This window comes from Osmerus eperlanus, chromosome 27, assembly GCF_963692335.1.
Source record: "Osmerus eperlanus chromosome 27, fOsmEpe2.1, whole genome shotgun sequence".
Lineage (NCBI taxonomy): Eukaryota > Metazoa > Chordata > Actinopteri > Osmeriformes > Osmeridae > Osmerus > Osmerus eperlanus.
This window is the reverse complement of record NC_085044.1, coordinates 3464253-3490418: the sequence shown is the minus strand read 5'-3', so window position 1 is coordinate 3490418 and position 26166 is coordinate 3464253. Positions and strand designations below refer to the sequence as shown.

General features: G+C 55.0%; 1 protein-coding gene across 1 annotated transcript in view; it reads right to left on the bottom strand.

Moving 5' to 3' along the window:
* Positions 1-1231: 1231 nt before the first annotated feature.
* dchs1b (dachsous cadherin-related 1b) overlaps positions 1232-26166 on the bottom strand; it is a 33914-nt gene continuing 8979 nt past the window's right edge. Inside the window, exons 11-35 of the mRNA XM_062453035.1 lie at positions 25481-25726; positions 25091-25324; positions 23250-24317; positions 22932-23119; positions 22045-22141; positions 21746-21896; positions 20290-20296; positions 18921-19361; positions 18204-18499; positions 17827-17942; positions 15257-15496; positions 14421-14546; positions 14067-14276; positions 12939-13195; positions 12478-12684; positions 11748-12144; positions 10860-10973; positions 9694-9905; positions 9177-9331; positions 8607-8737; positions 7751-8037; positions 6749-6890; positions 6462-6633; positions 5965-6374; positions 1232-5851 (exon numbers count right to left, since the gene is read on the bottom strand). Of these exons, the coding sequence (XP_062309019.1) occupies positions 3804-5851; positions 5965-6374; positions 6462-6633; positions 6749-6890; positions 7751-8037; positions 8607-8737; positions 9177-9331; positions 9694-9905; positions 10860-10973; positions 11748-12144; positions 12478-12684; positions 12939-13195; positions 14067-14276; positions 14421-14546; positions 15257-15496; positions 17827-17942; positions 18204-18499; positions 18921-19361; positions 20290-20296; positions 21746-21896; positions 22045-22141; positions 22932-23119; positions 23250-24317; positions 25091-25324; positions 25481-25726 (7952 nt within the window). The 3' untranslated portion in view covers positions 1232-3803. The remainder of the gene's footprint in view (positions 5852-5964; positions 6375-6461; positions 6634-6748; positions 6891-7750; positions 8038-8606; positions 8738-9176; positions 9332-9693; positions 9906-10859; positions 10974-11747; positions 12145-12477; positions 12685-12938; positions 13196-14066; positions 14277-14420; positions 14547-15256; positions 15497-17826; positions 17943-18203; positions 18500-18920; positions 19362-20289; positions 20297-21745; positions 21897-22044; positions 22142-22931; positions 23120-23249; positions 24318-25090; positions 25325-25480; positions 25727-26166) is intronic.

Sequence of the window (26166 nt, the reverse complement as noted above, 5' to 3'; positions counted from 1 at the left end):
ATCTTTGGGCATCTGTGAAGCCCTCTTTGATATTGCTCGTAAAAAGGGCTATTGGTTCAAAGGAGATTTGATCAAGGGTATCACATGACTTACCCACATCGCTGTTTCAACTCCAGGTAGACGGTATCTAACCCTGTTGGATGGGCTGAACTCTCTCCTGATTAAGATCCTGTCATGACTCCCGGCCTAATCAGCCTCCTTTCCCCTCCCCCTGTGTGTGTGTGTGTGTGTGTGTGTGTGTGTGTGTGTAGTCATAGTAGCTGATCATGACCTTGTTACTGTTGTCATGTTCACCTGTTGCTGTTGGTCTCTCCTTTTAAATCCTCTTTGTCAGATTATTTTGCAGGACTCCTTCAGCCCTGTTGGTGTCGGACTACAGATTTCTGGATTATTTAGTGGAGTATCCTGGAGTATGTGGTTTATTTGCCCTTGTCTTGGGGTTAACCCAGAGCTTACATGTTTTCGTTGTTTTCCCAGTGTGGATTTCTTGTTTTTGGTATTCCTGGAGACATTTATGCATTTAGCAGACGCTTTTATCCAAAGCGACTTCCAAGAGAGTTTTACAAAACTGCGTAGGTCACTGATCATAACAACGAGATAGCCCAAAACATTGGGGGTAGCCAAACATGAAGCATACATTGTGAAAACCAAATAAGTCCCAAAGGAAAGAACAATAAGAGCATGTAGTTAGACAAGTTACAATTAAACAGCAAGAACCTCAAAAGTGCAGAGACCTGATTAAAGAACTCTTCCTTTTGCTTGATTCCTACCACAGATCCTGTTCCACTCACTTGCCCATGTAATTGCTATTATCCTTGTAATTAGACCTTAGGGTACCAATCTATTGGTTTCACTGTCTTAACTTGTTAAGTATTTGGAAATAGTATTTTTTTTCACAAGGTCTGGTACAGTAGAGCCCAGCAGCTAGATCTTCTTGAGAGCCAGATGGAGGCTTTGTGGATGTCAGGCCCCTAGTTTTCTGGCCCCATGCCCCCAGAAAGGCCGCTCCAATCCTGGACACAACCCAGCCCTTCTCCCCCCCCCCCCCGGATAATAGCCTTTTAATGAAGGAACGAATCTGACTCTGGCTCGGCAGGGTTACCGTTGAAAGCCCAGATGACTGGGACATTGTTGCGCTTTAATTGCTTTTTAATTCGCCAATTCCAGGACTTTGGTTTTCGAATCAGAAACGCAGAAAACACAGAGACAGAGAAAGAGGAGCGGACTCCAGTTTGTCAAAAGAGATCAGTAGGAATTTATTTGCTTTTTAAATATATGTACAGTGGGTTTTCTGCCCGCGGTTCTGCCTCGAGGTACTGGCACAAGTCTCAGAGCGGACCCCAAAACGGAGGCTTTCCAACCCCCTGGGCGTGACGTCGTCGACCAGATCGCTTCACGGCCAGTCGGTTCTGAACGGGAGGTTACAGTACGGGGGGTTTAGTTTGTAGTCACTCGAGCAGAAGCAGGGCCACCTTGGCACGGGGTGACGGTTGGTCCCCTGTCCCGTCGCACCCGGTAAGCAGCAGACGTCCGAGTCCAACCTTCCACTGAAGACGTCCAAAACACAGCGATCACCTCTGTAGATCCACAAAGTGAGCAGGACCATGGGAAATCAAAAGGAGAGTGCATCCTGGGAGAAGACAGGGCTGGTTTAAAGCTTGAACGTCTCTCGTTCGCTACTGGAGCAGATGTCCAGGACCAGACCCGAACAATGGGAGCACAGAGAGGACAATGTCGATGGGATAAACACACGGATCCCCGGACACGGCTTTTAACCGCCGTACGAGAGACAGAAAGAGAGCGAGAGACCTAAACATATGTTAAATGCTGTCAAACGAACCCAAAACAGAACAATGATGTAGTCATTCGACAATTGTGTTTTTGTGCTATTCTGGTTGGACTGCGACTTTAATGAAAGGAATCTAAGTGAGCTTTCACAAGGCAGAGGATGACGACGATGATGGAGATGAGGACGTGGACTTTTTCAGGTAGCCCGGAAGCACTTCATTGAAAGACACAGAGGTGATCTATACATTGACATCTCCCTGAACTCCAGAGGGACCCAGTTGTTTAGGACAGTTCAACTTTTGGGGACAGGATTAAGAAAACACTGGACAGGCAGGGACTGCTGCTTTTTTTGCGGTCGAACCGGACCATTTCCACATCATTTAGGGGGGCGGGGGGGGGGGGGGGTGGATTTTGGAAGATCTACCATTTGACAAAAGTTTTACCAAAACAATCCAGCCTAGTCTAGCGTTTCGCAAACGTTCGGTGCCAGGAAGCGGTAAGGCATGCTTTCCTCTTTTCCCTCTCGGGAACATGGCCATGACTAACTACAGTACCGCCTGATTAAGCTAACGCTCTCTTTGGCCAACCAGACACAGAGAGAGCGCATACTCCGAAACTGTGCCACAGAGGCAGCTGGTCTGAGCCTTCTGTGCCGTGATTTTGATTCATATGCGTGTAAAAAAAAAAAAAAGAACACGCTAAATAGCATTTCTTTTGTATTAAGTCAATATGCAACCAACTGGAAGCCGTTTTGGTTCCAGGCTCAGGTTTGAGAAAACGCTGGGCTAGCGAAAGCTGAACATGTTTTGCTGCCGTCATTGTGGACAGCAGTTCCTCCTTTTTTTCTATATAAATAATGAGCAAAACAGGAAAATGTCCTCTTCGCCCACATCAGAACAGGCACAGTAAAACACACAGGAGAGGCCCTACAACCAAACGGCAAAAGCCACTTGCATACCATCGCTAACATACGTACTAATATACATATATGCACATACATTGAAATTCGGACCTCACCTCGTGAGATAAAGGCATTAACATGTCATAAATCATTAAACAATATAGAATCATGAAGAAATAACAACGAAAATACAAACAAACATCCAAAGTGGCCTCTGTAAAAGAAACAATGATCTCAACCCACTTTTCCACTGTGCAATCATTGGCTATTTTAGAGTCTTTTTTTTTTTAAACACTTTGTCCATGGGGATCTAGAAATGTGGTGATGAGAACCGTTTTGAAAAGCAGCAGCCTTAGTATGAGTTTAAACAGAGGTGGCACAGAGTCCACAGCGGGAGGACCGACTGAAACCTTTAGCTCTCTGGCCAGCCAGCGAGGAACATGAAAACATCACATTTATCTATAGACTTTGACTACTGAGGCTACTCTTGACTGCAGGGTGTGTGCGCGTGTGTGTGTGTCCAGCTAAGAGAGAATAGCTCTTTTCACACACCCCGTGGTAGTTCTCAGAGAGCCCTGCGTCATACCGGGGCACGGCGTAGCAGGGGGGTGGGGGGGGAGGTCATTTCCCCCCCCCCCCCACACACACACACACCCCCCCCCCCCCCTGTTCCTTTTTCTACACACATACATGCTCCACCTCTGCACAGCCTTGCAGGGACAAGGCCCGGGTCCCCAAACCGAGGAAGGGGTCTCTGGTCGCACAGCGACATCCAATGTCCGACCTCTCGGACGAGGCGTGAACGTGCTTCTCCTCTCCGAATCGAAAGTGTCCCTTGAAATGTCCTAGGCACCATCACCCTCACCGACGAGGTGGTGGTGGGGGGGGGGGGGGGGTTGGGGGGGTTGTGTGGGGGGAGGGGGGGCGGGGGGGCGGGGGGGGCGGGGGTGCGAGGTATCCATCCACGGTCCACCCACCCCCCTTTCGTAGAAAAACGTGTGGAAATCTCTCCGCCCGGGGGGAAAACAATAGTACGTCACTCTGTTTCCCCATACGCGGGGAAACGGGTCCTAAAATCCTCGGTTACGTCCCGGGGCGGGCGTGGCTGCGCTTTTCAGATCCTCATCTCGTGCTCCGGACTCTGGTCCAAGGACGGCTCCCGGGTGCTGATCATGGACGCCGACGGGCCCTGGTTGACCCCGAAGGGCGACACGGCCGGGGAGCGAGCGGCCAGCGGCGACAGGGAGGGGGAGAAGCTTGGGGACATGGCCGCGGACGAGATGGAGCCCTCGTGGCTGATGGGGGACCTCCGCAGCGTGGCCAGGTGGGGGAACGTCCGTCCGATGACGGGCACCTTGGGGGGCACGGACATGGCGCCCGGGTGGGCCACGGCCGTGATGAGGGGCGGCGGGTCGATGCGGGGCTTGGGGTCCGTCTTGGCCTTGGGCTGGAAGGGCTGCCGGGGGGTCTGGTTCTGCTGCGCCGTCTCGTCCTTGAGACGGGCGATCTCGGTGAACACGTTGGCCAGCGGCTGGAACTGCGGGCACCAGTTGAGGAGGTAGTCCCAGTTGTAGCTGCCCCTCAGCTCCTCGTCGCTGGCCACGATGGCCGTGAGTGAGCCGTCCACGTGGGGCTTGCCGTCCTCGGGGAAGGCGTAGTCCTTCGGGTGGGAGATGTTGAGGCCTCGGCCCACGCCTAGGTAGCCGCCGCCCTCGTCCCGGTAGACGGGGAGCTGGCCGGAGAGCAGGGTCCCGCTCACGCTGCTGCCGAGCTTCTTCCCCTTGAACCAGGCGCTGCCCTCGAGGGCGGCCGGCTCGCAGGAGATGTCGGACAGCTGGTCGGCGTCCTGCTGGATGCCGGAGTCGGGCCCGCGGGCCGAGATGTGCTCCTGCATGGACGAGGTGATGGAGGCCACGCGGGGGTACTCGTTGATCATGCGGATCTCGTCGTCCTCCGCCGCCTCGGCCGAGCCCCGCCCGCTGGAGTGCGACGGGTCCAGGGAGCCGCCGCGGGTGTACGGCCCGCCCCCCGCCCCGCCCTGGTCGGCCACGTAGCCCGGCAACGCCTGGTGGTAGATGCGCTCGCTCCCCCCCGCGCCGGGTTTGGACTGGTCCAGTTTCTGGAGGGGGGTACCGGACACGGTCCGGTTCCCCGCCTCCTGGCTCTTCTTCCGCCGGCGGGACTTGACCAGGAACACCACGATGGCCATGACCACCAGCAGCACGATCACCCCCAGCGACACGGCGATGATGCTGACCAGCAGGACGTTGACATCGGGCGCCAGGCCGAAGCCCGTGTTGGTCACGTCGATGGTCAGCTGGGCTTTGGCGACCCGCGACGTCTCCAGGGGGCTGTGGGCCGACACGTCCAGGGTCATGACCCTGGCCTCTCGCTTGGCCCTGCCCGACCCTCCGGCGCTGCCGCCGCCCGAGCCGTCCACCTTGAGGAGGACGTCCCCTGTGGTTTTGTTGACGTCGAAGTAAGGGGAGGGGCCGGCGAGGGAGTAGAGGATGATGCCGTCCACGCCGCCGTCCTCGTCGCTCGCCTGCACCCGCCCGATGCTCTGGCCCTTCTTCGCCCCCTCGGGCACCTCGAACGAGAACTCGGGTGAGGCGAAGAGCGGGTCGTACTCGTCCTCGCCCGTCACGTACACCTGCACCGTCACCGTCGCCGAGTGGTTGCCGGCGTCCGTCGCCAGCGCCACAAAGTTAAAGGAGTTGACCTTCTCGAAGTCAAAGCTCGCCCTGGCTCGGACCTCGCCGGAGTTGCGGTCCACGGCGAAGGCCTCCTTCCCCGGCCCAGAGCGCTCCAGCAGGGAGTACCTCAGCTGGCCGAACACCCCGGTGTCGTGGTCGATGGCGTGGAGGACCGTCACGGCCGTGTTCACCGGCTGGTTCTCCTTGATGCTGGCCGTCAGGATCTCCACGGGGAAGAAGGGCCGGTTGTCGTTCACGTCCTTCACCTCCACGGCAACCGGGGCCAGGGCGAAGTGGCCCTGCCCGTCCGAGGCCTGGATGATGACCACATGAGAGGGCCGGTGCTCGCGGTCGAGGGCCCTCTGAAGGCGGAGCGCTCCGCTCCACTGGTCCACGGTGAACAGGTGCAGCTCGTCCCCGGAGCTGATGGAGTACTGGACCTCGGCGTTGGGGGCCGAGTCAGGGTCTGGGTTGGGAGACAGGAGATGGAATTCAATACGCGGCAAATGAAAGATGTTTAATGAACAGAGGATGGGAGGAAGGAAGGGATAGGAATAGGAGAGAGAGGAAGAGAGGCACCTGTGGCTGTGAGTCGTAGGATCTCGGTCCCGGCCGCTGCTCCCTCGCTCAGGGACACGCTGTACTCCGCCCGGCTGAACGCCGGCGGGTTGTCGTTGACGTCGCCGACGGCGATGACCGCGGCGACGCTGGAACTCCGCTGGGGGACGCCGCGGTCCGACACCACGACAGTGAGGTTGTAAACGGGCGTGGCTTCAAAGTCCAGCCCCTCGGCCAATACGAGGGTCCCCACGGTCTGGAAGCCGCGGCCCTCCAGGAAGCGCACGCTGCTTTCGATCTGGAAGGCGTTGCCGCCGTTGCCGCTGGCGATGGCGAAGTCAAAGCCACAGTTCTCCCTAGAGAGGTCGGCGTCGAATGCCTCCAGGGTCAAGATGGTCGCCCCGGCGATAGTATCCTCAGACACGGTGGCCCTGGAATCAGAACGATGACGTGAAGTCACTCTGAAATGAAGGAAATAAAAATTCCATGCATTTTCTGATTGGAGCAGAGTTGCTTACCTGTACTCTGATTGGTGAAAGACAGGGGCGTGGTCGTTGACGTCGGAGAGGTGAACCTGGACGGTGGTGAGGGAGGAGAGAGTGGGGGAGCCCCCATCGCGAGCCTCGATGACCACGCTGACGGACGCTTTCTCGGGGTCGAACTCTGCCCTCTGGTTGATGAACAGGGTCCCTGAGGGGGGAGGGGTTCGAAAGAAGGAGCCAATCAGTGATGAGAGAAGCATGTTTACGTCTGATCTGATGAACTCGAGGTCTGACGTCTTATCCAAGACGGCAGTCCTCCATACCATTGCTGGGGTCGATGTAGAATCCCTCCTGCGTCGATGACATCACGCGATAGGTGACCTTTCCGTTCTCCCCCGAGTCGCTGTCCGTTGCCGTTACCGTGACAACTACGCTTCCTGGTGGGCTGTGTTCAGGCAGCGTTATCTAGGAAGGCATAGATTTATGTCACTGTAAATTTTTCACAAAACAAAAACAAAACAATTTAAGGAAGGAAATGTGCCTGCAGGCAATTATACAGTAAGCAGCTCCAGTGTGATAAATGGTGAATGTTTCGTTCTAATGAACTTCCTAGCTCACTCAGTAAGAAAAGATGCCTAGGGAAAAAAGTGACTTTAATTTTTCTCTTTTTTTTTTTTTTTAACGTTATGAGCCCCCGTAGTAAACGTTGCAATTTCATCTGGGGAACTTTACCCCAGTGGAGACACATTCATGGGAGATTAGCCAGTTAACTTTTATCACCCTCACAGTGTGTGTGTGTGTGTGTGCGTGTTTGTGTGCGTGTGTGAATGTTTGTGTATGCAGACAGGGAGGCGTTTAGGGATAAATTAGTTTCTGAAGGTAATTTACTTTCCTGTCGATCAAATTTAACAAGGTGTGAAGACCCGAGAAGGTTAAGAGCTCATGGTTGACATGTTTAGTAGGAACCTGTCTTTTCTTGCTGACAGCTAAATATAATACATAAGCACTGTTACACCAGGAAGTAGCTACAGTAAGAGGCTTCAAAATATAACAGAACAACAGAACAAAACCCACATATTAGCAGGTAAAATATTACTAGGCAACTCAAGACAACTTTATATCAATAATTACCAGCAGTAAAACAAGAATTATATATATTTTTTTAAACAACAAGAAGTGTTTATATGTAAGGCTAAATCATCTCTGGTTTACCATTGTCAGGACCATAACACTGTCACTAGCAAAACCACTGAATGTAACCATAGTGACGGCAGACTGTGTGAATAGCGGGCGGTAGTTAGACCGTACGGAGCAGCCATGCCCACCTGGTAGAGGTCTTGAGTGAAGGTGGGCGCGTTGTCGTTGATGTCCTCCACCAGGATGGTGATGTTGGCCTCCGTCTGGTGCTGGGAGTCCGTGGCCCTCACGGTCAGCGTGTACCAGGTCCTCTCCTCGAAGTCCAGGGCGCCCGTCAGCGACACGCCGCCGCTGTAGCGGTGGATGCCGAAGCGGCCCAGCGACAAGGGGTCCAGCTGCAGGGAGTACGCCAGGGCGGGGCTGGAGTCCACGTCGTTGCCCGTCACCAAGGTGATCTCCGTGCCGATGACGGTGTCTACAAACGAAGGTGGGTGTTGCGGAGGAGTAAAAAAAAAACGTAGCACCAAAGGTAGAGACAACATCTCTCTCTCTCTCTCTCTCTCTCTCTCTCTCTCTCTCTCTCTCTGTCTCTGTCTCTGTCTCTGTCTCTGTCTCTGTCTCTGTCTCTGTCTCTGTCTCTGTCTCTGTCTCTGTCTCTGTCTCTGTCTCTGTCTCTCTCACTCACTCACTCACTCACTCACTCACTCACTCACTCACTCTCTCTCTCTCTCTCTCTCTCTCTCTCTCTCTCTCTCTCTCTCTCTCTCTCTCTCTCTCTCTCTCTCTCTGTCTCTGTCTCTGTCTCTGTCTCTGTCTCTGTCTCTGTCTCTCTCAGGTGACAAGCTAACATTATGTGACAGGAAAGTTGCAAGGTAAATCATTTGTGGATTTCCCACAAAGAGATTCATTTAGTTGACGTTTTGGGGATGCTATGCATAGGAGTTAGTCGTTTGGTAGTTTAGTGTCAGTTGTGTGCTAACTGTGTTGTGCTTCAGAGTTTGGTTTCACTGTTGAGGATGTGGTGGGTGTTGCTGTCAGACTCACTCTCTGGGATGCGAATCTCCCGGGGGAGGGGGATGGTGGGACTGTTGTCGTTCTGGTCGACAATAATCACCGTCAGAGTGGCCGAGCCAGCCAATCGGGGGCTGCCTTTGTCTGTCGCCGTGATGACCAGCCTGTCAAGAATAAACACACGGCACGCTTTTGAAAGAGAGATTTGTTGCTAATAACAGGAATGTTCGTTTGTTTGTGCCTTCGGGGGGAAAAAAATCCGATACAATTCAGCTCAAAATAGGCTGATTTATAAATTGATTTACGGCCCCCCCGAAAATCATGCAGATGTATCGTTGCGAAAGAAACACGTGGAACGCTGTGCAAAGTCACGTTAAGCGGCGGTTGATTTAGGGAGTTTGAATGGAGACTTGGCTTCCGTGTGAATCTATCTGGCATGCAGCGATCGCTGGGCAGGGATACACTCATTATACAGTAGTCAGACTCGGAATGCAAACATAAGATGGCTGCCTGGATGCAGTTTAAGGCTACTTGGGAAAAACGAGCGACGCTGTTACAGGATCCAGCCCGCATGACGACACGTTTCCCGGGGCGAGGTCTCACCTGGCCTGGGTCCAGATCTCGCGGTCCATGATGGCCGCCGTGGTGATGCTTCCCGTCACGGGGTCGATCTTGAACAGGCCGCTCATGCCGCCTGACTGTTGGATGGAGTAGGTCACCTGACCGTTCTGCCCCTGGTCCACATCCTCAGCCACAACCTAGCAGGGGGGAGCAGGAGGGAGATTCAACCCAAGGTGTGTGTTTGTGAGTGTGTTTGTGTTTGTATTCACGTACCAATGTGTGTGCATGATATTGTTTCTGTCTCTGCTTGTGTATGTGTTTCAGTGAGTCAGATGGCTGAGCGGTTAGGGAATCGGGCTATTAATCAGAAGGTTGCCGGTTCGATTCTCCGCCGTGAAAATGACGTTGTGTCCTTGGGCAAGGCACTTCACCCTACTTGCCTCGGGGGGGAATGTCCCTGTACTTACTGTAAGTCGCTCTGGATAAGAGTGTCTGCTAAATGACTAAATGTAATGTCATGTAATGTGTTTGCATGCCCAGGTAGGTGCATGACGGATACCTGTATGATAGGCATCTCGTATCCCTGGGCCTCCCTCATGTAGGCCACGTAGTTCTGCAGCTGGAAGCGAGGCAGGTTGTCGTTGACGTCCTGCAGGATCAGGTTGACCGCCATGTAGGACGTGGAGGAGGCCGTCTCAGCCTTCACCACTAGGCGTAGTCGGGGCGTGTCCTCAAAGTCCAGCCCCTTGGGGCTCTGAACCCAGATCTCCCCTGCAGGACAGGTACGGCACAGGTAAGATACTGGACAGGTGTTGTACAGGTGAGATACAGGATAGGTAAGATATAGGTGCAGGACAGGTAAGATACTGGACAGGTAAGATACTGGACAGATGATGTACAGGTGAGATACAGGACGGGTAAGATATAGGTAAGGTACTGGACAGGTGATGTACAGGTGAGATACAGGACAGGTAAGATATAGATAAGGTACTGGACAGGTGATGTACAGGTGAGATACAGGACAGGTAAGATATAGGTAAGGTACTGGACAGGTGATGTACAGGTGAGATACAGGACAGGTAAGATATAGGTAAGGTACTGGACAGATGATGTACAGGTGAGATACAGGACAGGTAAGATATAGTTAAGGTACTGGACAGGTGATGTACAGGTGAGATACAGGACAGGTAAGATATAGGTAAGGTACTGGACAGGTGATGTACAGGTGAGATACAGGACAGGAAAGATATAGGTAAGGTACTGGACAGTTGATGTACAGGTGAGATACAGGACAGGTAAGATATAGGTAAGGTACTGGACAGTTGATGTACAGGTGAGATACAGGACAGGTAAGATATAGGTAAGGTACTGGACAGGTGATGTACAGGTGAGATACAGGACAGGTAAGATATAGGTAAGGTACTGGACAGATGATGTACAGGTGAGATACAGGACAGGTAAGATATAGGTAAGGTACTGGACAGTTGATGTACAGGTGAGATACAGGACAGGTAAGATATAGGTAAGGTACTGGACAGGTGATGTACAGGTGAGATACAGGACAGGTAAGATATAGCTAAGGTACTAGACAGGTGAGGGACAGGTACAGGTAAGATACCGAACAGGTAGAGGTGAGACAGGTCAGATAAAATCATGAGAACACAGCTAACAGGTGAGATACAGGTAAACTCGACAGACAGACAGATTACGGACGGTCCGTCTCACCCGTGGCCGAGCTGATCCTGAAGGCGTGCTCCCGGTTGCCGCTGAAGAGGCTGTAGCTGATGCCGCTGCGGGTGCCGTCGGGGTACTGGGCCTGGGCCTGCGCTACTGCTGTGCCTGCACAGGCAACCAGGGCACAGAGATGTTGTCATTAGCGCTCATTGTATTACCTTGGACGTGAGCTAAAGAAGCAAAGGTTTGATTGATTGGTGGATTGATAGATGGGCAGGTAGGCAGACAGACAGGCATATCTAGAGAGACAGACAGACAGATATATGGATCGACAGACATATTGGTAGACAGACGGAGATATAGACAGACAGACAGATATATGGATCGACAGACAGACAGACACACAGTATATAGGTAGACAGGAGTCAGGTGGCTGAGCGGTGAGGGAATCGGGCTAGTAATCCGAAGGTTGCCAGTTCGATTTGGGCAAGGCACTTCACCCTACTTGCCTCGGGGGAATGTCCCTGTACTTACTGTAAGTCGCTCTGGATAAGAGCGTCTGCTAAATGTACATGTAATGTAATGTAAATGTAGACAGGCGGAGATATAGACAGACAGACAGATATGCGGACAGACACACAGTATATAGGTAGACAGACGGAGATATAGACAGACAGACAGATATATGGATCGACAGACAGACACACAGTATATAGGTAGACAGACGGAGATATAGACAGACAGACAGATATGCGGACAGACAGACAGACACACAGTATATAGGTAGACAGACGGAGATATAGACAGACAGACAGATATATGGACAGACAGACAGACACACAGTATATAGGTAGACAGACGGAGATATAGACAGACAGACAGATATATGGACCGACAGAAAAGCCCCCCCCCAGAAGAGAGCCAGCCTGGATGTCGGACCTTGCTCGGCGTTCTCCTGGATGCTGACATCCCTGGCGTTGCGCGAGAAGCGGATCCCCTGATACTGCTGCTCCCTCACGTAGACCACCACCACCCCCAGGGAGGACTGGGCCGGGCTGCCCTGGTCCATGGCCTCCACCAGCAGGGTCCTCTGGACCTGGGTCAGCCCGCCCGGAGGCTCCGTGGCCTGGATCTCCCCCGTCAGGGAGTTGATGCTGAAGCCCCTCGCCGGCGCGGCGAAGCGGTAGAACACGGAGCCGTTGGCGCCGAAGTCCTTGTCCTCGGCTCTCATGGTGGCCACGACGCGCTGGGACTGGAGGCCCGAGACCTCCACCACCAAGGGGTCCTGGATGAAGAAAGGGGCGTTGTCGTTGACATCCTGGATGGTGACCGTCACCTGTGGGGGAAGGTGTTGCAGGGGGAGATTTCAGTATACAACAGGGAGGACGCTTTTTGACTTTACGCAAGTAGATTTCAACCAAAAACGGATACAATCCTGTCCGGAACATTCTAGAGCTAATGTCAATTTGTTTGACTACAGGTCATACATAACTTTAAAGAAAACAAAGTTAAGCAACCCCTTTCCTGGAATCAGATACTAAATCTAACATCTCATAGAGCATTAAACTAAAACACAAGACCTTCTCGGAAAACAATGCTCTGAGCATTCTATTGAAAAGGTGATGGGCGAATTCAAACCCTCCCTGTTCCCCTCCCGTCTCCATGTTACCTGAGCGGAGGTGTTGCGCGGCGCCGCAGGGGAGAGGTCCACAGCGAACACCTGGAAGCTGTACGAGGCCCTCTTCTCCCGGTCCAGCGGCGTCGTCGTGGCGACGCGGCCGCTCTTCTCGTCCACGGCGAACGCCCCCCTGGCCTCGCGGCTCAGGAAGTACAGCACCCGCCCGTTCAGGCCCTCGTCCGCGTCCGTGGCCGTCACCTAGGCGACGGGGGAAGGAATGGCTTCGAGTTACAGTGGGGCGGAGCCCGCAAACAGCTCCTTCTAAGGATCCACCCAAAACACATGCCAAGACCCTCCAGTCCTCCTTCTCTTAAAGCATCATTAAAGTAATCAAAGGCTTCAAGCGGTTAATTGTGTTAACCTATACAAATTCGGAATAATAATCCTAATCTCCGTAAACGAGTAATAATCCCAGGTTAATCCCGGGGATAATCCGGTCCTTCTCCTCGTACCTCCAGGACCAGGGAGCCCTCGGCGGCGTCCTCAGACACGTCCACGCTGAAGCTGCCGGCGGCGAACGCCGGGCTGTTGTCGTTCACGTCCAGGACGGTGACCTCCACCGTGGCCGTGCCGCTCAGGGGGGGGCTGCCCCGGTCCAGGGACGTCACCACCAGGGTGTACCCGGCCTTCCTCTCGCGGTCCAGGGGTCGGGACGTGGACAGGGCCCCCGAGCTGGCGTGGAGGCGGAAGTCCCCGTTGGGGTCTCCGGCTGGGAGAGAGTGAAAGAGAGAGACAGAGAGAGAGAGAGGGAGAGAGAGCGAGAGAGAGAGTGAGAGAGAGAGAGAGAGAGAGAGAGAGAGAGAGAAAAAAAAGAGAGAAAGAAAGAGAGGGAGAGAATGAAAGAAAAGGTGCGACAGAGAGAATGTGGGAAGAGAGAGAGAGACAAAGGGAGATGTCAGATCCAGTAGGGAAGAGAGGTAAGCGCTACACTCAATATCCCCCATACGGCGTTCATTCGTCAGTTGTCATGGCTGCAACGTCAAACACACAACTGTCTTCCAAGCACTTGACGTCAGGCCCCGGAGATGGACAGGGGCAGATGGAACCTTTCCCTGCAGAAGCCGAGAGGCCCTCGGTGAAGAGAAACAGAAGAAGAAGAAGGGGTCGGGGGTCAGGGGGTCATGGGGGGGGGGGATTGTGCAGGAATGGGCTGGAGGAATGGTACGTGGAAGTCTGATCTAAGTCCGTCCAGATGTATCAAATCCAGCAGGCCGTACACTCTGTCAACCCACTGCGGGAGAACTGTCGTTCCTGCACAGCGTCAACGCTGACGCCACAGATAACGTTATTGTCCGTGACCCTTGGACATGCAGATACATGTCTGGGGATTGTCGCTGGAATTTGACATCGGGGAGACTTGAATGGGGATTTTGATTAGATCCTCCTGTGAACTTGATTGGAGGATCCAGAAGAACAAAGCTGATGTCATATTACGGGTATCGTGCTCACACACACGCACACACACGCCCCTGAACACTCAAGCGTGAGCAGAAATCGAAACAGGCACCCACGCGCAAACAAGCGCAACTCAAACACACGGACGCTCCAACGCCCACTCTCTCCGTGCGTGCGTGCCTCACCGGTGATCCTATACTCCAGGTCGCCATTGGCCCCTGTGTCGGGGTCGCTGGCCCTGAGGGTGCAGAGCTCCACGGCGGGCTGGTTCTCCGGGACCTCCAGGGTGTACCAGGGCCGGCCGAACGCCGGGGCGTTGTCGTTCTCGTCCTGCACCGACACGCGCACCACCGCCTTGGCAAAGTTAGGAGGCAGGCCGCCGTCCTTGGCGTAGACTGGGGCGAGGAGAGAGAGGTGGGAAGATGGGAGATTAGTAGAGGGTAGAGGTACAGGTTGGTGTGGGTAGAAGGCCTGAAAACGGGACCGGACTAGGACCACGGACTACGACCACAGACTAGGACCACGGACTTCAGCAGTACCTGTGAGTGTGTAGTGTTCCTGCATCTCTCTGTCCAGGGTCTTGGTGATAGTGATGACACCTGTGCTGGGGTCTATGGTGAATCCTTCCTCTGTCAGTCCTCCGTAGGTCACCTGACCATTAGAGCCTGGACACACACACACACGCACATTGAAGGAAGGGACATTAGAGTAGCCAGTGGAGACATACTGAGTCTAGCAGGGTGATCTTGTGTCTGTAAGGCCTTGGAGCAGCTCAGGGGGATAAACACTAGATGACTCCATTCTGCCTCTGGAGCCACATGCCTCCATTAGCAAACGCAGCCTGTGGTTAGCTCTGGAAAGACTGGGATCCCTTTACAGCTCCCTCTGCCTGTTCCCTCACTCCCACCCTCCCTCCCTCCTTCCCTCTCTCCCCTCTCTCCCCTCCTCCCCGCCAACCTTCATTCCATTGTTTCCCTCGGTCTCAGTCTTTTTTGATCCCCTCTGTTTATGAAGCTGCAATGTCAATATTGCCCTCTTTATCTCCCCTCTTCTTTCCCTTTGGTTCCCTCCCTCCCTCCCTCCCTCCCTCTCTCCCCGGTCTCTCCCTCCATCCATCTCGCCTCCTCAAACTCTCGCCCGGTTGCGTGCAAGCTGATTCTGGCACGCTCCCATGTCTTTCCCCTTCCAATTCCTCCTGGAAGAGTTAAGTAACTTCTCGGCGCAGTCATTTAACATCTACTTAATGTGTAATTCCCAAGCCCGGAGTTGAGAAAGTAAAGTCAATATCAATTCGGGCGGGCAGTTCCCCGTGCGCCCCCCAGACAAAACAACGAACCGCGCCGTCCTCGAAGAGGAACCGTTCCTGGACTCTCACCCTGGTCACGGTCGGTGGCGGTGACGGCGAGGACGACCGTTCCCGCTCCCTGGTTCTCCGTCACCTGCGCCTCGAACTCGGCCCGCTGGAAGAGCGGCGGCTCGTCGTTCACGTCGATCACCTGCACGCACACCACCTGGGAGGAGGAGAGCTGCGGGACGCCGTGGTCCTCCGCCACCACCGTCAGGTTGAAGACTTCCTGCTCCTCCCGGTCCAGAGGTTTGAGGATGGAGAGAGAACCTGGAGGGGAGGAGAGGAGAGGAGAGGAGGGGAGGGGAGGGGAGGGGAGGGGAGGGGAGGGGAGGGGAGGGGAGAGGAGAGGAGAGGAGAGGAGAGGAGAGGAGAGGAGAGGAGGGGAGGGGACGGGATGGGAGAGGAGGGGAGGGGAGATGTTTGGATTAGTTTGTCCTTGCACACACGGGCTCGTGCATGCATAAGTGTGTCTGTTAGCACGTCTTGCAGGGTATTATTCTTGTGAACATGTTAGTTCTGTCTACCTGAGAGAACCGCGGTATTTACAGGGCTGCCGGGACGGTTAAACGAAACCATTATGGCTTCTCTTTATGAGAGTTTCCACAATCAGAGAGAGAGGGGCCGTATTAACTCATTCTATTCAGCTCTGCGGCCTGAACATGGTCAAAACCAGAACTCTCATTACACGCATTATGCCGCACACATACCTTGTTTACTTAAACACCGGCTTGCACGCACACACGCACGCACACACCCCAGCCCCGGGTACTAATTGGCACACCATGGATGCCAGCTCCAAATCAACCCTCTCCCACAATCCTTTTAAGTGAGACTTATTTTCTCCTTTTTTTCCCCTCCATCTCCTCACCAAGTACATGGCTGGTAGCCCTGCGAATCTGTTCTGCATTAGGCCCGTGTGGGTGTGTGTGTGCTGGCCTGTGCGTTTCCATGTCTCCCACAGGTCCGGGTGGCTCAGTGATCCCATCTGCGAGGGAGACCTCTCCTCCGCAGGATCGAGTGTTAGAAACCTCCCCGACTCCCATTTCTACACCCCTGTCATCGCCCCGACAGCAGCTAGGGTCAGTCGGGGTGAGGGTTTGTTAGCGTGTTGGCTGTGTGTGTGTGTGTGTGTTTGCGTGCGTGGCGTTCGTGTGCGTGAACGCGGCGCCGCATCCGTTATCTAAGCTCACATGAGCAGTGGCTGTGAGAGGCTGGCGCTGCTTGGGGATTTACGAGGCCATCGCACGCCCCCCCAGCCAAACAGACGCCCTTCTGTGCTGCATGCTTTACCGTGCTGCAGAGGTGCTGACGTTCCGAGGAGGACAGCTGTTTGTTTACCTCCGTGTTGCCTCCCCCGCACCCGTCAACACGGGCCACTGCTACACCAGCCCACGCCACGCTTCCCTGCACGCGTGTTTTCTCATCCAAGAAAACGAGTTTCTCGCGCAAAAGCGAATGACGTCGAATTTCACGCTCTTCTTGTACGCAAATCTAAACCCTTCCGGGGGGAAAAAGATGGGAACTGTCTGGAAAAACAATTTCTCTGGGAGGAGCATTTTAGCGAGGGATCTTCTTCTCCAAAGAACGTCAAATGAATGGAATAAGTGAGCTCAAGACGGCATTCGGAAACAACTGAATTTGCGCGCCATTTCCAAAGTTAAACCGAAGCCCGAGCGAAACCCTGCCTCTGTGTGCGGCGTTCACCTACCAGGCTGTCGGAAAACCGTAGCAACCCATGATGTGCATAACCTCACCACCTCCAAGCTTGTGAGAGAAACCAGAAGTTAAATATCCACCCCGGTTTCTAACTCAAGTGAAGAGCTCCCTCACATCTGTTTCGGCCATTAAAAGTGTCTGTCTAAAAGGTTTCTAATCCCATCCCCCGGTAAAAAAAAAAAACATACTGGGTCTACATCACAGAGCTCTGATGATGGAGAAATTACATGTTAATATACACATATATAACATATCAAAGGGTGGCCGTGTCCCTTGCCCAAATAAAACTAGGTTCCCATGAACTAAGCGGTGTTGAGAAGAGGACCGAAACGTTATTTAAGTGAAATATTGCCAGGCGGGCATTGAAAGATCATACAGCGAACGGTATTACGATGATGAGTGCTTTAGCAGTTGGAGCCTCGGGGGCGGGAATTCAGGGGCAGCGAGTAATAACGGGCCTCTCTGGTCCCAGACGTCTGCAGTTTCATGCTTCTCCGGGTGGGATAATGATTAAACATCAATCATTTCCAAACCCAATACAGAGCATCTCCTCGTGTTGAAGCCTCATTATGTTCAAGAAGTGAGACCGGGATCTGAGCTTGGGAAATCATTAGTGTGTTTTCGCCTAAATGAAAGATGTGACACACAATTACAAAATAAAACGTTTTCGGTTTCTTTGGTTGTTGCTGTCGGGAAACAATCAAATCCTGAATTTTGTTTTCCAGTTAGGGCTAAATGTATTTTTGCAAGAACGTTTCCAGTAGAAGAGCCTCCTTGTAGTAACACCATAAAAAGGTTTTTGAAGGTTAGTTCTAACATAGTTCTGTAGAAGGACAGCTGAACAGCTCTGTGTGCTAGAGTGTAGACGCTAGGAATCGTACCGGTGTTGGGGTTGAGATGGAAGCGTCCGGCGCTGTTCCCTGATTGGATGCGGTACGACACGCGCCCGTTCTCTCCCTCGTCCTCGTCTCGGGCCATCACGTACACCACCACAAACCTGGCAACCGCAAACAAAGACTTACACAAACCTGGCAACCTCAAACAAAAGACTCACACAGGGGCATTCGCTGAGCTTGGTATAAGCTAGGGCTAACGTTTCGGGGTTGGGTTTCGGGGTCAGAGGTCAGGGTGAGGGAATGGATCAGGGGCTTAAGGGCTGGGTTAAAGATTAAAGGACAGGGTAGGGTGAGGTACAGAGTTGGGGGCACAGGGGTTAGGTTCGTAGGGACAGGGGTCAGAGTTCGTGCCGGTCGCCCACCCCACGGGCTGGTCCTCCATGACGCTGACGGCGGAGGGCGAGCTGAAGAGAGGCGCGTTGTCGTTGACGTCCGTCACAAACAGCCTCGCCGTCACCGAGCCCCAGCGCCGCTGCGCCGGGTCCGTCGCCGAGTCCGTCGCCCGCACCACCAGGTAGAGGGAGGGCGTGGTCTCGCGGTCCAGGCTCTGGCCCAGGGTCAGGACGCCCGTGGAGGGGTCGAGGGTCAGGAGGTCGGGGGTTTCGGGCCAGCGGTGTTCGATGGAGTAATGCACCTCGCTGTTAGGCCCGCTCCCATCCTGGGGACATCAGGACAGAGTTTGTTTATTACAGGTTTTGATATTGTTTTGTGTTATTTTCATGTTCTTTAATTATACATTTACATTTAGTCATTTAGCAGACGCTCTTATCCAGAGCGACTTACAGTAAGTACAGGGACATTCCCCCCAAGGCAAGTAGGGTGAAGTGCCTTGCCAAAGGACACAACGTCATTTTGCACAGCCAGAATCGAACCAGCAACCTTCAGATTACTAGCCCGATTCCCTAACCACTCAGCCACCTGACTCCACCTGACTCCCCTAAATATGCAGGGTTGGTCCATTAACGCTACAATCCCTTTGCAACGGAGCCTAGCTAACATCATGATATAGTACCAGACAGTGACAAAGCCTTTCAATTGAGATACTTTTAAATGAATCATAAGCAGGGCCTGTTCCCCACCTTGTCGGAGGCCTGGAAGGTGTAGACGGAGGAGCCGGGCTCTGCGTTCTCCGGGATCACCACGGTGACGGGATCCTCGGTGAACTGGGGGGCGTGGTCGTTGCTGTCCTGCACGTAGATGTCCAGCTGCACGCGGTGGCTGGCGGGGAAGTCCCGCGAGAAGTCGGACACCTCCACGTGCAGCGTGTAGCGGGAGCCCTCCTCGTAGTCCAGCTCCCTCACCAGGTACACGTCTCCGGACGAGCGTTCCACCATGAAGGTGCCCTCGCGGTCGGTCCCGCCCACCACCAGGTAGGTGACCTGGCCCTCCGACGGGACGGGCTCTCGCTGGTCGCGGGAGCGGACGGAGCCAATGACGGAGCCGGGGGCGGAGCCCTCCACGGTGCTGAGGGTCATGGAGAGGGTGTTGGGCTTGGGGGCGGACTTGGAGGTGCCGAGGACCTGAGGGGGAGGATGTGGAGGGAAAGTGAGTGATGGGACGGCACCTTTTGAAGACGGTTGATGCCGCGTCGCGGATCTGTTTCAACCCACGGCGCGCTGATCCGCGTGAGAAAGCAAATAGTGATTGTTTGAAATAAAAGGGGAATACGCTCTACGTTGTACATGTACAGGGGGTGGTTTAGCCCAGCGGAAGAACCAGACTGCTGATCAGGACGTTCCAGGTTCAAATCCCCCTGGGCTGTATGTCACTTTAGAAAAATTCGAAATGAAAAAAATATCTACAATACACATCTGAAGCCTCACATGTAGCACATTACTGTCAATACCACGTCCACCCAACGCGTATCAAACATGGCCGATTTTCAAACAGAGACGCATTTGAAGTGCACGTATTAGGTGTATTACGGTACTCTGCTCTCTCCCTGGTGTACTGGCAACGTTGCTTTCCTGGCCTGGTTTTCCAAACAAACCCTAAATACAGCTCGGGGCAGGAACTATAATCACAGGCAAAGCTGCGCCCTGAGTCACTCTCTGGAAAAGCAAAAGAGCGTATTCCCGGGTCAGATGAGGTGATCAGGACCGAAAAGCTCTCTCTAGGACCCAGAGAGAGCCAGTCCTTCCACATAGCACGGGGCTGGAGTTACCGAGGGTTGTGGGGGATTGGCGTCAGCATGAGATGCTTTTGATGAAACCAAAACAATGATGGGCGTACTCAACAAAAAAAAGAGAAAAGGAGAAAAAAAAAAAAAAAAAAAAAAGAGTGTGTAAATATTCGGGCTTCGAAAAACACAGCTTCCCCCAATTACTGGGTCCACGCACGCACACACACGCTATGGGGTTTTCGGACACTTTGAAGGCAGCGCTGGATGGCGAGAAACAGATGGGAGGCAAATGTGCGTTGGGGCCCTCTGACACTCTGAACAATAGCCTGGAGACTGGAGGACTCGGCAGAGCCCAGCACATCAAAGACCAGCCAGAGACAGCAAAGACAAACAGTCCTCAACCCACACACACACAGGCATGCTCACACACACACATACAGGCAAATACACACACACACACACACACATATACACGCACACGTTCGGGCAGATCCATGAGCTCATACACACACACGCACAAACGTAGGCATTCACGCACACGCACACCTCCCACATAAGCCTGGTAATACTAATCACCCATCATCTGCTATTAGACATGAACGGCTTGGATAAGGCCCCAAGGAAGTAGTCAGTGATTGGGGCTGTTAGCATTAAGGAGTCAGGCTGTGAGGCCCAGGGAGGTGAAGACATACCCAGACCAACAGCTCTGCAATCTTGAAGAGCATGAACATGTTTTTGTATATATGTATATGTATTCCTGTCAAGACAACGGATAACTGTTTCTCTCTAGAAGATTCCCCCCTCTCTTCTTCAGTGTTGAGCGCAACGTTTCGGCATCTCTCACTGTCGCTCCTCTGCTCCCCCCCCCCCCCCCCCCTCCCCCGGGGAACTTCACTCCAGAAAGTTCCCCAGTGCCCGCTAACGCACTGCCACGTGAAACACTATCTCTAAATCGTTATTTGGAAATGCGGTTGTGCCATGCGGGCGTGCAGGCGACTGGGTGAGCGTGGATGTGTGTGTGTGTGTGTCGCTGTCTGCTACTGTACAGTCGCGTCGCCCCCCCTCTGCGTGATGAGAGCGATCCCGCGCAGCTGGGCCTCGTCAGAGCCCCATCTGGGAACGTTTGATTCCAAGGTGCCTGTTTCCCCACTGTGTAATCTCTGTGTCGCGCAACCAGGGAGGGGGCGAGGGCGGAGGGGCGAGGGCGGTGGGGAGGGGGGAAGAGTATGGCAAGGCCTCTGCCTGTAATTAGCATCTTTATCCCCCCCTTGTTCTTTTCTGAAATCGCACGAAGAACAACATCAAACTCCTCAGTTCCGCCCTGGCCCCTCCCCCCTTCTCTCTGTGGCAGAGCGATTCTCTTCCCCCCGATAAGACTTGTGCGACTGTCGATATGCGGGCAGGGCCCTGTAGAAGAAGGGTACAGGGAGGTAACTGGGTCCAGACGTTCTTCTGCCTCTCTGGGCTTCTCACCTCGGCCCTGCCAGAGCAGGAAACAGGCTGAGCTGGAGAAACCTCTGTTTTCACAGGCAGAGATTCAGTTTCTCTCTCTCTTCTCTGCGAGTATCTCTCTACCTACCCTCTCCATCTCCTCCCTATTTCTCTTTCTGTCTCGCTTTCTTAAACTCTCTCTCTCTCTCTCTCTCTCTCTCTGCTTTTTCTTCTTCTCTGCTTATGGTGTGTGTCGGTGTCTGTGTTTTTCCATGTGTGTTTCCCTGTGTGTGTGAGTGTGTGTGTGTCCATATTTGCGTGTGTGTGTGTGTACCTGTATGCGGAGCAGACAGGTGGAGACAGGTGGAGCTCAGGCCGGGTGCTCCATGGTCGGAGGCGGTCACGGTGAAGGTGTACTCCGCCCGCTCCAGCCTCCTGAGGGGGGAGGAGGAGCGGAGCTCCCCCGTGGAGGGGTTGAGGGAGAAACGCTCTGCTCTGGAACCTGGACAACACACACACACACACACACACATTTATTACGTTCTGACCGATGTCATCAGCATGGAGTCGCCAGAACTGCATGTGTGTGTGTGTGTGTGTGTGTGTGTGTGTCTGTGTGTCTGTGTGTGTGTGTGTGTGTGAGAGCTGACCTGACAGGGAGTAGTAGACGGTGCCGTTCTCGCCCTCGTCCGGGTCCTTCGCTGTCACCGTCCCCAGCACGGAGCCTGAGGAGAGGCCTTCCATCACCTGGACACACACACACGCCTTTAAGATCTCCCCCTCTCTCCTCTCCCCCTCTCTCCTCTCCCCTCTCTCCTCTCCCCTCTCTCCTCTCCCCCTCTCTCCTCCCCTCTCTCCTCTCCCCTCTCTCCTCTCCCCCTCCCTCTCTCCTCTCCCCTCTCTCCTCTCCCCTCTCTCCCTCTCCCCTCTCTCCTCCCCCTCTCCCCTCTCTCCTCTCCCCTCTCTCCTCTCCCCTCTCTCCTCTCCCCTCTCTCCCTCTCCCCTCTCTCCTCCCCCTCTCCCCTCTCTCCTCCCCCCTCTCTCCTCTCCCCTCTCTCCCTCTCCCCTCTCTCCTCTCCCCTCTCTCCTCTCCCCCTCTATCCTCTCCCCTCTCTCCTCTCCCCTCTCTCCCTCTCCCCTCTCTCCTCCCCCCTCTCTCCTCTCCCCCTCTCTCCTCTCCCCTCTCTCCTCTCCCCCTCTCTCCTCTCCCCTCTCTCCTCTCCCCTCTCTCCTCTCCCCTCTCCCCTCTCCCCTCTCCCCCTCTCCCCTCTCTCCCTCTCCCCTCTCTCCTCCCCCTCTCTCCTCTCCCCTCTCTCCTCCCCCTCTCTCCCTCTCCCCTCTCTCCTCTCCCCCTCTCTCCTCTCCCCCTCTCTCCTCTCCCCCTCTCTCCCTCTCCCCTCTCTCCTCCCCCTCTCTCCCTCTCCCCTCTCTCCTCCCCCTCTCTCCCCTCTCTCCTCTCCCCCTCTCTCCTCTCCCCCTCTCTCCTCTCCCCCTCTCTCCCTCTCCCCTCTCTCCTCCCCCTCTCTCCCTCCCTCACCTGCAGCAGCAGCTCCTTGTCAGGGTGGCCGTGGCTGAAGCTGGGGGCGTTGTCGTTCTCGTCCAGGACGGTGATGTGGGCGGTGCCCGTGGCGCTGCGAGGGGGCGTGCCTCCGTCCTGGACCACGATGACCAGCTGGTAGCTGGACTGCTGCTCCCTGTCCAGGTTCACCCGGGTACTGATCTCACCTGGGGGGGAACGGGGGCGGTGGGGAGGGATGGAGGGGTGTTTTTTAAAATAAAAAACAAAATAAAATCCGTATTTTTGTGACCCCGCATTAAAGGTAGAGTAGGACAAGATCTCCTGTGCGGGTCTCACCTGTCTGGGAGTTGATCTGGAAGTGCCTGTCTGTGTGCAGTAGTCTGTAGGAGAGGCGGGCGTTCTGACCCGCGTCGCGATCCGTCGCCGACACCCTCCCGAAGCCCATCCCCGCCGGAAGGTTCTCCCGCACCGCCAGGAACACCCGGTCTTGGCTCAGCTTCGGCGCGTTGTCATTCTCGTCCGTCACCGTCACCCTCACGGTGGCGCTGCCCGTCCGCCCGGCCGCGCCCCTCCCCGACGTGGCCAGCACCGTCAGCAGGTACATGTCCTTGGCCTCGCGGTCGAGCGAGCTGCGTACAAACAGCCAACCGCTGTCCGGCGCCACGCCGAACCCGGCTGCGTCGCCGTCCGGCCGCAGGCGATACGTGACGGGCGAGGACGCGGACGAGCTCCCGCCGTTGCCGTTCCCGCCGCCGGCCTCCCGGTTCAGCGCCCGCACCTGGAGGAAGCGGGTGCTGAGCGCCGTGTTCTCGCGGAGCTCCACCCGGTAGGTGAGCGTGTCGAAGGCGGGGCCCTGGGCGTCCTGCGCCTGGACGTGCACCACCAGGGTGAAGGTGGAGCTCAGCTGGGGCGCCCCTCCGTCCTTCGCCACCACCTGGAGGTCGTAGCGCGGGGCGCTCTCGTAGGAAAGCGTCCCGATCAGACGCAGCTCGCCGCTGCCGCGGTCCACCCCGAACGTCCTCTGCCCGCCTCCGCCGGAGCCCGCCGCTCCCGCGGACGCCAGGTCGAAGCTCAGCTGGCCGTTGGGGCCCGAGTCGCGGTCGGCGGCCTGCACGCGGTAGATGACGGTGCCCATCTTGGTGACCTCCGGGAGGAGGAGGGACTCGGACGAGGAGGGCAGGAAGGAGGGGGCGTTGTCGTTGACGTCGGAGACGGCGACGCGCACGCGGGCGGTGCCGAAGGCGGGCGGGGAGCCGCTGCGGGCCTGCACCTCCAGGTCCAGGCTGGCTAAAGCCTCGTGGTCCAGGGGGAGGGCGGTGCGGAGGGCGCCGGAGGAGGGGTCCACGGTGAAGAAGCCGTCGGGGTCGCCGGAGGAGATGGAGTAGGAGACGTCCTTGGGCCCTCCTGGAAGGCCGAGGGAGGGAGGGAGGGAGGGAACGAGGGAAGGAGAGAGAGGAGGGGAGAGAGGGGCGGAGAAACAAGGAAACGTTCAAGGCTTTCAGAAACACCTTGTGTATTCCCTCGCCCAAACACGGGGAGACGTGTTTTGACACGGCTTCTAACGCTGCTCCCCAAGACCTTCGCGAGGGCCAAAAGCGAGGGCATTTCAGTCCGGCTCACCCCCCCTCCCCCCCCCCGGTGCACTCCTCCATCGCCCTTCACTCTCAACCCCCCAACCCACCCTCCCCCCGTCATTCCCTTTCCCTCCAGCTCAGGTGTCGCTCATTGATAACGCCGCAAAAATAAACGAGCGTCAAACCCAAGTGGGGTGCGGGTGGGAGAAAGAGAGAAGGGATTACCGCCGGGATTAGTGATGGATGGTCGTCCCTAATGGAGTGTATACTCCAGCTGCATGTCTGTTTGTACAACCGAGGCGATGGGAGACAACCAAGAGATATCAAACGCCACACCGAGGCTCTATCAATACAGTTTACTTTAAAGGACTTAAGCTCGGCCTCATCGCTCATAGGAACTTGGCGGCGTGCATCGCAGCTGTGATCGGTGCCATTGTACGTGTTAGTATTGTACTTTAAATAACTCCGGTGCTACGCGAGCGAGGTCGGGTGGCCGGAATCCAGGTTTCGGCGAAACACCTCGGCGAAAAAAATAGTTTTTCTTTTTTCCTCAAATCTTCGGCGTGTAATGTGCGTGTGTTGTGTATGTGTGTGTGTCCCGACCTGTCTTGCTGGCGCGGACCACCCCGACCTCGGTCCCCCTCAACACGTCCTCGGACACGGTGAAGAAGTACTGCGCCTGCTCGAACACAGGGGGCGCCACCGAGCCCGCCACCACGCTCACGTTCACCCTGGCGTTGGCCGGCGCCGTCAGGCCGCCCCCGTCCTGCGCCGAGATCACCATGGAGATCACCGTGTTGGCCTTGCCGTGCAGCGAGCGGGAGAGAGAGATCACGCCTGGGGAGAGAAGAGGAGAGAGGTGGAAAGAGGGTAAGGGAGGACGGAGAACAGGAAGGAAAAGTGAAGAAGGGAAGTCAACACGGGAAACACCGGAAACGCACACTCGGGTTCTTTCAATTCGCACGTCCCTCTAGATACCACACACACACACACCTGTGTCCTTGTTGAGGGTGAAGAAGGCGGAGCCTCCGCCGGGCAGGGCGCGATAGGTCACTTTGCCGTTGTCGCCGGCATCGGGGTCGTTGGCGGTCACCTTGACGACGGAGGTGCCCGGGGGACTGTGCGCGCTGAGGCTGACGGTGTAGGTGACGGGGTAGAAGGAGGGGCGGTTGTCGTTGATGTCCACCACGGAGACCCTGACACGAGCCACCGCACTCAGTCCACCCTGAGGGGAGGAGGGGAGGGGAGGGGAGGGGAGGGGAGGGGAGGGGAGAGGAGAGGAGAGGAGAGGAGAGGAGAGGAGGGGAGAGGAGAGGAGATGAGAGGAGAGAGGAGGAGAGAGGAGGAGACAGCCACAATGGTTAAACTCTGCTGGAGAGGGAACACAGAGACAGACAGAACTGCTACTCATTAGCATGTACAAGAAAACTGCACCACAAGCTAACCACAACAATCATATTCCTGTTTTCCAATTTTAGTTCAAGACTAGGTTATCACTTTCTGCCATTTGCGATAAAACATTTTTTTTTTTTTTAAGAACCAGTCACCATAGTAGATTTATTTGTAAATTCATCATAGATTTATGTGTCAACCGGAAGATAAAAGTGTACGATAAAAGACAACGGTCTCTGTTTAAAAAGCAGGAAATGTGGAGCGAATCAGCGGCTATAAACATCCCA